This window comes from Rhamphochromis sp. 'chilingali' (genome assembly GCF_963969265.1).
Source record: "Rhamphochromis sp. 'chilingali' genome assembly, chromosome: 3".
Lineage (NCBI taxonomy): Eukaryota > Metazoa > Chordata > Actinopteri > Cichliformes > Cichlidae > Rhamphochromis > Rhamphochromis sp. 'chilingali'.
This window is the reverse complement of record NC_137931.1, coordinates 19,154,412-19,164,977: the sequence shown is the minus strand read 5'-3', so window position 1 is coordinate 19,164,977 and position 10,566 is coordinate 19,154,412. Positions and strand designations below refer to the sequence as shown.

General features: G+C 40.5%; 1 protein-coding gene across 1 annotated transcript; it reads right to left on the bottom strand.

Moving 5' to 3' along the window:
- Positions 1 to 208: 208 nt before the first annotated feature.
- On the bottom strand, positions 209 to 10,120 carry LOC308393753 (transmembrane protein 237B-like). The gene is made up of 14 exons (XM_080877710.1): positions 9,966 to 10,120; positions 9,709 to 9,744; positions 8,216 to 8,247; positions 7,402 to 7,412; positions 7,234 to 7,305; positions 5,025 to 5,153; positions 4,373 to 4,466; positions 3,215 to 3,372; positions 3,005 to 3,137; positions 2,723 to 2,914; positions 890 to 963; positions 710 to 794; positions 505 to 626; positions 209 to 410 (listed from the first exon to the last, which is right to left on the bottom strand). The coding sequence occupies exons 1-14, from the start codon at positions 9,984 to 9,986 to the stop codon at positions 346 to 348; spliced, it is 1,224 nt and encodes a 407-aa protein (XP_080733836.1). The 5' UTR covers positions 9,987 to 10,120; the 3' UTR covers positions 209 to 345.
- Positions 10,121 to 10,566: the final 446 nt, after the last annotated feature.

Genomic DNA, 10,566 nt, shown 5'->3' with positions numbered 1-10,566 from the left:
GCATAAACTGGTCCGTGGCGCAAAAAAGGTTGGAGACCGCTGCTGTAGACCATGTAAATCAATTCAGTTCAATTAAAATTTCTTCATAGCTCATTCAGTGTGCTTCAGTAGCCTGGGCAAGCAGAAAAACAGTGTAGTGAATGCAGTGAATGCTTTCTTTCATGGGTTTCATGTAGAGAAACAACTGTAAACAAAAGAGAGAAAAAACTATTCTTTAAATCTCTGTATTTAAAAAGAAATAAACATATTTCAAACGTACAAAAATAACTTAAACAACATTCACGACAAAATGCAAAAATATGTGCAAAATGACAAAAAAAGCTGTACAGTAATTTCTTAATTTTCTCAGGCGGTCATTTCTGATTTGTCCTCTAGCTTTGGAGGCTCAATCTCCATGGCCATTAGGTAACCTGAGGAGGAAGGATAAGAAAACAAAAATAAATGTTTTAAGTTGGCTTTTCCTTTTTTAAGCAGAAATGCTCAACCCACACTGCTCTCTCTCACCCTCCGTGTAGTCGGTCTCAGGTCTGATGGCGATTAAAATCCAGGCCAGGCCCACCAGCAGGGCCACCACCAGGTTGACAGTCACCCATGGGTGGAGAATTTGGTGCTCCAACCCTGTAGGCCTAAAGCAGAATCAGGTCAGTCTCTGTATCAAAACCAGACTTTTTAATGATATCGGAATATCAGATTATTCCAGCAAGCTCACAGTAGTGCCGTGTTGTTGGAATAGAGGTTGATCCGATCGCTGGTCATTTGCTGGCTCAGAGAGAGGACGAGCGCTGAGAAATACACTGTGTGCAAAAAGCAAAGCGTGTCAACTGAATCCCAAACAGAGCCCACGATGATGTGTTTCTGAAGCACAGACAGAGAAGGAAGGAGGACTCACAGAACGAGGCGAGAGCCACCGGATCCAGCGTGATGAACTCCCGCAGAGCCACGGGGCCTTTGGCCAGATTCACCCTGAGGAGAGTTTCATTTGTAGAAAACACAAACATCTAATTCATAGCGTAAATGGATGCAGTATTCATTCACTTCACACTTTTAATTACAAGATTTATAAAGTGAGATCCCTGTCCCACCCCAGCTCTATAGCCCCTCACCTGAGGTCAAAGTTTCAACACGTTCTTTTTAACTGGGTACAGTTTGAACTGCACCACCACTTATATGATGTTGCAGATTTACTTAAGACACCTGCTCCTATCAAAAGTTTTGTTTGTAAATAAGAAAGCGTTATTCGCAAAATAAACAAATAACCCCTTTTTGTTTGCAAATACAAAATTTTTGTTTGCAAACATAAAAATCTGAAAGTTTTGACTGCAAAATAGTGACGTTTTATTTGCAAATACAAAAGTATTTATAATCCGGTTGTTCAGTCTGACGTCACTAGCCGTGTCTGGGTCTAAACTCCACTGCAGGTCCATATATCAAACGATCACTGTGGCATTACTGAGAGTTGAAAAACTGTCTAAAGTCTTTCATCTTTAATAAAATGATCAGCGTTCTGCTCTACCAGGTGTAACAATTGAGTTTAACATCCAGGCATCCATGAAAACGGAATTTATGACATTTAACGGAGTTAGAAGTTAGCAGGAAGTTAGCTCGCTAGCTTCTATCTAAATACAATATAGCATGTTCTGACTGCGGGGTTTTGGAAACAAATTAAAACGTACAGCTCTGTTATCACTTCCAACATAAATGAAGACAGAAAACTAAAGTTTGGCTAGCTGGTATATAATGATGTGCTACGTGACCGCTAGCGACACAGCTATGTTAGCATAATATAAACAAGCTAACTTTTTTTCCACTCGATAAAAGTTACCGTGAGTGTTCTCGGTGGTCAGGAACAAATGTAATCGCATGGCAGGATGCTGTAAAAGGACCAAACTTCAGCCAGGAGAACAACTGAGATAATCCATCCACAATACGAGGTTAGTCATTCATATACTGCTGCATGGGCTGGGCTGTAGTTACATCCTAAGGTTTTAAAAACTGAGCTTAAATAAATGATTAGTGGTAATAAAAGCCGAGGGAGGTCAACAGGGATCACTGACTGTTTTAGGAGCTTTTTGAGATCAAATAGAAGAAAATACAAAACATTAAACATGTTAACAACACAAAAGCCATATTAAACGCAGACTACTTTAGGCCCGGAAGTAGGATTCGTCGCGTCATCACTGAACAACCGGATACAATAAACCTGTTTTTTGTTTGCAACTGTTAAATCCAAAATGTTTTGTTTACAAATATATGTTTTTAAAAAGCAAATTTTTTTGTTTGCAAATAGCAACATTTTGATCGAAAATACCACATTTGTCAGCAAATATAAAAATTATAAAAATTTTGCTAGCCAATCACATTTTTCGTTTGCAAATATTAAAAAAATTTAACATTTTTGTGCACAAATATCAAACTTTTTTTTATGAATATTAACATTCTGGAAAATATACAAACACCGATTTTTTGGTTTGCAAATATCAAAAATAAAAAATTGTTTTGCAAGCTCATATCTTGTTTCTTGTAAATATAAATGTATAACAAGTTTTTCTCACAAATACCAAAGTTTTTCTTGCAAATACCGTGCCTGCGTGTGTTCTCTTTGTGTCCATTTTGCTCGCACAGTAGGGTTTGGCTATTTGGTGATTCTAATTTGCCAGAAGGTGTGATGTGTTTTTGTTTGCAACGTGGCGAACCATGATGGATTTCCAATGTGCAGCTTTACCTGTCGAAGGCTGCCACTGTACTGATGGCCAGCAGCATGTAGAGCAGAGACTGGGAGGGATACGCCACGCTTTGGTACTGCTCAAGCAGGTTGGACAGGGAGGTGAGGTGCTGCCCGGCTAGCATGTACACCATCACCACGTTCCACACGGCGTAGCCGGCCAGGAAGCCCTGACAGTATAGACCGAACACCCTGGAGCATGAACAGAGGAGAGGAGGAACACTGGGACGGGAGGACGGACTCGGGATTTTTATAGTCATACAGGAGACACTTTGCTGTTACCTGAAGCCTCCATGCACTCTGATGGAAACATCTCTGGTGGTCCACAGTGGCTGCATGTGCTGGAAGTCTGCCATGTTGTCCATCGGGTCGCTGGTCTTCTTCCAATCGGAGCGTTCAGCAGCCTGGAAACGCTCTGCATGCAAACACATAAAAAAAGTTAAACAAACAGCCTCATCATCAATATCGTCTTCTTCTTCTTCTGTCACTCACTATTTCTCTCCACAAACACCTTCCCGACCGGCTGGCTCTGACCCTGTGGGGCGGCAAACAGGGAATGCTGCGGCAATGGAGGAGGGGTGTCGGCGATGATGTCATCCTCCGGTATGTCCAGCTCATCGGGAAGCTGCGTCTCGACAACTTTGGACTTCCTGAAGAGTGTATGGCAAGTTAAAAAAAAAAATTTAAAACTAAAAAGCCAGACTATTCTCAGGTCACAACATTAAAGATAGTAACTTGCAAATATCAAATCAAATCAAATCAAATCACTTTTATTGTCACATCACATGTGCAGGTACATTGGTACAGCACATGTGAGTGAAATTCTTGTGTTCGAGCTTCACAAGCAACAGAGTTGTGCAAAATACAATAATGTAAACAAGCAAAATACAAGAATGGCTACATCTGAAACTAATAAATATATGTACAATATATAATAGTATATGCATTTCTGGATGTGTATACTAAATATTTTTCTACGTGTGTGTGTGTGTGTGTGTGTGTGTGTACACATATTTTACAAATTAAATAGAGTCAACAATAAATAAAATATATAAAAATATACAGAGTGAGACATGTGCAAAACAGTGGCGTTACTGTACAGTATGGAGTGCATAATGTTAAAGTTCCAGTAGTGAAACTGAGGTGTCTATGGAAGTGTTCAGCAGTCTGATGGCCTGATGGAAGAAGCTGTCTCTCAGTCTGCTGGTACGGGACCGGATGCTGCAGAACCTCCTTCCTGATGGAAGCAGTCTGAACAGTTTATGGCTGGGGTGACTGGAGTCCTTGATGATCCTCCCCGCTTTCCTCAGGCAGCGCTTCCTGTAGATGTCTTGGAGGGAGGGAAGCTCACCTCCAATTATCCGTTCAGAGCACCGCACTACTCGCTGGAGAGCTTTGCAGTTGTAGGCGGTGCTGTTGCCATATCGAGGCCCAGCGTACGTTTGAATTTGTTCTCCTTCAATGATGGTTTACATCAGCTCAGTTATTAATTTATTGTGAACACTTGTGTGTCTCAGAGTCAATAAAGGGGAATAAACAAGAACAGCAACATTATAAAAATCAACTGTCAGCCAAATGATTTCTTTAAATGTGGATATCAAGCCAGAAATTTACAATTAGTGCACCTGTATTAAAATAATAAATTCTTACTTTTTCTTTCGGGGTTTCCTGACCACTTCTTCTCCATCTGTGGTCTGGTCCGCGGTGTCTCCGTTCACCAGGTCGGCGTGGTCGTCCTCAAGACCTGAAATCCAGGATTCACAACATGGGCAAAGTTTCAGTTTCAGCCAAAAGTTCAGTCCTCAGATTGCTCTAACTGCTCACATTCAGACACTTTTTTCTAAATTTGGCTCTGCAGTCTGTCATAGAGTCGCAGAAGCTCCACCCACCTGCCGTTTGTGAGAGGCAGACAATCATAAGAAAGCTGGTTTGAAGTGGGAAGAGCTAAAGTGGCTTGTTTCAGGTAGATGATGAACTGAGGGGGCTGATGCAAGATTCACAATAAGCTCCATAAGGATTACTTTGAGCTGTGAATCATGCAAAGCCACTCCAGTAGAGTCTATAGTTAAAAATATGGAGCTAGCTGAAGTTATTATTAAAGAGTCTTTCTCCCCTCACCCCCAACTGGTGGCGGCACACGGTTGCTGGAGGTTTGTTCCTGTTAAAAGGAGGTTTTTCCTTCCACCGTCGCTTGCTCTTAGGACATTGTCTGATTGTTGGAGGTCTCTCTGTATTATTACAGGGTCCCTACCTTGCAATATAAAGCAGCGACAACTAGCAGAGACAGAATTCTTGAATTCACCTATAGTGGCAGTTTTCTTCTTCTTCCTCCTCCTCTGTGGCGGGGCCTCGACTGTGGCTTCAAGGGTCAGATGATCCCCGATTCCAGAAGCCCTGCGGCTGCCCATGCCTCCCATCTCCATCCCCTGATCTGAAGGTGGCACAAGAAGCTACAGCTTTATTTTAAACAGTGGGTGGAGGCAAATGAGGAAATTGAAATTTTTATACAGAAATTTTAGGACAAATTTGAAAAGTCTACTCTCCTTCTTTGTGGTTTTATGTTGTTATCCTTTACTTAAAATTATTCTCCAGAGTTATGGAAGAATTTTAATGGTAACAATTTGTTTTTTAGGACTTTAGTGAACATAAATGCTGTTATATATGTGCAGGCTTTCATGAGCAAGCCATATACAGTGGGGCAAAAAAGTATTTAGTCAGCCACCGATTGTGCAAGTTCCCCCACCTAAAATGATGACAGAGGTCAATAATTTGCACCAGAGGTACACTTCAACTGTGAGAGACAGAATGTGAAAAAAAAATCCATGAATCCACATGGTGGGATTTGTAAAGAATTTATTCGTAAATCAGGGTGGAAAATAAGTATTTGGTCAATAACAAAAATACAACTCAATACTTTGTAACATAACCTTTGTTGGCAATAACAGAGGTCAAACGTTTACTATAGGTCTTTACCAGGTTTGCACACACAGTAGCTGGTATTTTGGCCCATTCCTCCATGCAGATCTTCTCGAGAGCAGTGATGTTTTGGGGCTGTCGCCGAGCAACACGGACTTTCAACTCCCGCCACAGATTTTCTATGGGGTTGAGGTCTGGACACTGGCTAGGCCACTCCAGGACTTTCAAATGCTTCTTACGGAGCCACTCCTTTGTTGCCCGGGCGGTGTGTTTTGGATCATTGTCATGTTGGAAGACCCAGCCTCGTTTCATCTTCAAAGTTCTCACTGATGGAAGGAGGTTTTGGCTCAAAATCTCACGATACATGGCCCCATTCATTCTGTCCTTAACACGGATCAGTCGTCCTGTCCCCTTGGCAGAAAAACAGCCCCATAGCATGATGTTTCCACCCCCATGCTTCACAGTAGGTATGGTGTTCTTGGGATGCAACTCAGTATTCTTCTTCCTCCAAACACGACGAGTTGAGTTTATACCAAAAAGTTCTACTTTGGTTTCATCTGACCACATGACATTCTCCCAATCCTCTGCTGTATCATCCATGTGCTCTCTGGCAAACTTCAGACGGGCCTGGACGTGCACTGGCTTCAGCAGCGGAACACGTCTGGCACTGCGGGATTTGATTCCCTGCCGTTGTAGTGTGTTACTGATGGTGACCTTTGTTACTTTGGTCCCAGCTCTCTGCAGGTCATTCACCAGGTCCCCCCGTGTGGTTCTGGGATCTTTGCTCACCGTTCTCATGATCATTTTGACCCCACGGGATGAGATCTTGCGTGGAGCCCCAGATCGAGGGAGATTATCAGTGGTCTTGTATGTCTTCCATTTTCTGATGATTGCTCCCACAGTTGATTTTTTCACACCAAGCTGCTTGCCTATTGTAGATTCACTCTTCCCAGTCTGGTGCAGGTCTACAATACTTTTCCTGGTGTCCTTCGAAAGCTCTTTGGTCTTGGCCATGGCGGAGTTTGGAGTCTGACTGTTTGAGGCTGTGGACAGGTGTCTTTTATACAGATGATGAGTTCAAACAGGTGCCATTCACACAGGTAACGAGTGGGGGACAGAAAAGCTTCTTACAGAAGACGTTACAGGTCTGTGAGAGCCAGAGATTTTCCATGTTTGAGGTGACCAAATACTTATTTTCCACCCTGATTTACGAATAAATTCTTTACAAATCCTACCATGTGAATTCATGGATTTTTTTTTTCACATTCTGTCTCTCACAGTTGAAGTGTACCTCTGGTGCAAATTACTGACCTCTGTCATCATTTTAAGTGGGGGAACTTGCACAACCGGTGGCTGACTAAATACTTTTTTGCCCCACTGTATAACGAGTTTTACACTGCTCAACAGTTCAAAGCTTTCTTTGGGCTCATGACGGCAAATTGAAGATAATTTGGATGACAATGAGAAATATGCTCATGGTGTGAGCGGTGAAGATACAGTGAGGTGCATGAAAAGGTTATATTAAAGAAGCCCTTCAAACCTTTAAATTCATGTTCGTGAAGCATCAAATATGAGAACACAAAGCTGTTTCTTACCGTCTGTATCGTCCACCCCATTTGTCTCCTTTTTCGCTCTCTTCTTCTTGTGCTTTGGTGCTGGAACATCTTCTGTGCACATGAAGGGATAAATAAATAAAGCTAAGTTACATAAAAAATGAGTTTGAGACGAAATGCAACTTGTTTATTAGAAATATTTTTACCCACCTGTGTCTTGACTTCACATGTGCACAGGTCGCAAGAACAAAGAAAAGAGAGAAGAAAAGTTTAGTTTTGCTGTTTAAAGTGGACTTCGTTTGCTCATTTACTGCTTCAGTTTTTTATTCTTGGACTCTACTAGAGTCACTTTGCATGAATCAGAGTCCAAAATCATCCTCATTTATCTTATCCTGGGCTTTGGTGCAGCCCTTCAGTTCATCCCCTGTCTAAAAGCAGCCGTTTTAGCTCCTCCCCACCATAACTATATTAGAATTGACAGGTGTGTGAGGCTTTTGAGTCTGGGATGACCATATGACTGATAGCCCCTTTCTCTGATGTCGTACAGACCCAGGTAGAAAAAAATGAAGATACAGAGCAGTCTGAAGTCTGGCTGACTTATTGTGACCTCTAATTCAGTAGGTATTATTATCATTATTATTATTATTATTATTTCATTTGTATTTTGTTACATGCTTCTTTAATATGATGGCAATCTATTGCTGCCTCATCAGTGTTGAAAGTTGATCAGAGTTCAGATCTTGTGCTTTTCCACTCACTGTTTAAGGACTGACTATATATAAATTCAATCGGATTGGAAAGTTTCCTGTCCATTGTTCCTCTTATTCACTTATCTCCAATTTACTTAGTTGCTACTTTTGCCTTGTGATGTCGTGCGGGAAAACACAAAGACTGTCACCGGGATGCTCCTGGATCATTGAGACACACACACACACCCCTCTTGCATCTGCATGGCAAAAAAGCTTCATAGGTCCCCTTTAGCATTACACCACAGTAGCTGCTTGAAATGAAGATGTTTACCCACCTCGACATTGTGGGAAGAGATCGCTGGCCTCTCTGGAGAAACACAGTGAAACACAGAAGTCAGATTTCTCCCTTTGTTCACTCATAAAAACCCCTCTAAAGAACATTTTTATTCCTTCTTTTATAGATTTGGGTTGAAGTTTAACACATTAAATGCAGTTTTTTCATTCCCAAATCAGTCACACCAAAAAAGAAACCTATGTAAAAATAATTGGGAAATAAGACCTAGAGTTATATTTTCTGAATTTCTGTCCATACCAACGGAACAACACAAGTTATGAACACATTCTAGTAAATCTAGAAACAAAACTAAACACTTTTTATGACCTTTTTATTTGAAATCCTGCAAGAACAAGACCCTAAAACTGACCCTTGGGTATACACTGCTACTAGACACACCAGAGTCTGAGAAAATCTGACTGGAAAGCTTTTTGGTGCCATCAAACGCATCTTAAACATATCTAATAACTATCACTCCTTCGGTAACAAGAACACAAGAACCAAAGAAACGTAATTTCGAAATTTAGACACAAACTGCCTGAAAGTGATATGGCTGCTCTTACAAAACAGGATAAGCCCATTATAAGAGATTATCTAAGCCACCAGCACTTGCATAACCAATGAAAAAGTTAAGATTTTAACGTAAAAAGTTCAAGAACTTTCAGTTATAACCCAGAGTCGGATAAAACAACCGAAGCAAGCATCTTACCGGCGTCTTTCTAGCCATTTCTCCCCCAAGAAACCAGCGAGACAGGAGTTAAGTGACACATGACATCCTGACTGTTTTATTCTCGGCTAAATCTGTGTTAGTACATCTGCCAGGACTGAGGATTACTCCGAGCACAGGTCAAGCCCCTTTTTCAGTGTCTTGGAGCGGCAGTGTGTATTTATGAGTGTGTCGGTGAGTAAAAACATCCAGGAAGTACTTCATCTGACGTAAACCGAGAAGGAAATCACTAAGATTTTTCAGAAATAAAAACCAAATCCCTTAAAAACAGGCTTTAAATTCACCAAGTCTGATTGTTCAAGTCTGTGTGAGGAGTTTATCAGATCTCTGGGTGCTTTTACTCGACTTTCTCCTGTTTCATTGAATAAGTTGTTGCTTAAGAGCACAAAAGAAAAAAAATGAAGGGTGGCGCAACACTTTTGCACAGGACTGTATGTCTCTAATGTCTTAATGATTTTAGTACATTTTGCGAGGTGCTACAGAAATAAAACTTATTATTATTAAAGGAAATGTAAAACCAAGTGTGGATCACTTTAATATTTCTCTAATAAGCTACTAATTCAATATTTTCTCTATCAATAACTTTTTTGTTATAATTTAAGACCGAAAACGTCTGGATAAATAAATGTGTAAATAACATAAAGTAAATAAAATGAATAAAAACCAGCCACCACGTGACAAATCAACAGGTTCTTGTTGATTTTTATTAAAAGTTATTACAGAGGAGCTACAGAGCTGTTAGCTCAGATGAGGTTTGATTTACTCACCTGTGGGAGAGGCGGCAGCTCCCTCACCCTCCGCGTCTACACAGAAAACAGGCAGGTTACAAACACCGTCTGCTCTTTATTATCATCGTTTTCGCTCTTATTAGAATTCAGAGAAAGATTACACGAAAACAGCCTTTAAAGTGAACCAGAAAACGAGCTTTCTGCCCCCACAGGTACAATTAGGAGCAAATCACGCCATCCATTTAAATATGACCGTTATGTTGACTGTTCATGCATTATGTGTGCATATCTCTCACCGTTGCTCCTCCTGTATCCATAACCCGTTTAATATTATGCAGCTGGTAACTTTGTTTTATTCGCTTCAGTCGTTTAAAGCGAATAAATCGCTGTTTTTGTTGATTTTTCTTTTCCTTTTTTGCTTTGTTTACGCTCACTGAGCGGCGGGGTTGTGGCCCGGATGTATTTAGGAATAGTGTGACGCATTTCCGGTAGCTTAACATTTAGCAAAAATAAAATGAAAAAAAATTATTAAAATTGAAGCTTCCAGGTATTAATAATGTTTTGAAGACTACTTTGCCCCTCCCCCATTTTTAATTTCATGTAACCATGGCTGCTAATCTTATTTATTTTCTTGTTGGCTGGGAAATTACACGTTTTCTGCAATTTTAACAACTTTGTTTTGTTTTTTGAAGATATATGATATGAAAACAAATGCATAAATTACTATAAGAAGGGTGTTGCAAACTTTTGTTTGTTTTTTTTAACTTTCAAGGATTAGCAAACATCAGTGCTTTGGGTGTACAGTAACATACCTTTAAAAATACAATTTTTTTTGTTTATTTACGTTAATTGTTCATTTTACCCACCATTTTACATGAGAATGTGTCATTTTAGGCT

Coding starts and splice junctions, on each gene's coding strand:
- LOC308393753 (XM_080877710.1), bottom strand. CDS start 9,986: ATGGATACAGGAGGAGCAACG. Junction 9,745..9,965: donor TGGATACAGGAGGAGCAACG/GTGAGAGATATG, acceptor TTTTCTGTGTAG/ACGCGGAGGGTGAGGGAGCT. Junction 2,915..3,004: donor AGAGTGCATGGAGGCTTCAG/GTAACAGCAAAG, acceptor TTCATGCTCCAG/GGTGTTCGGTCTATACTGTC.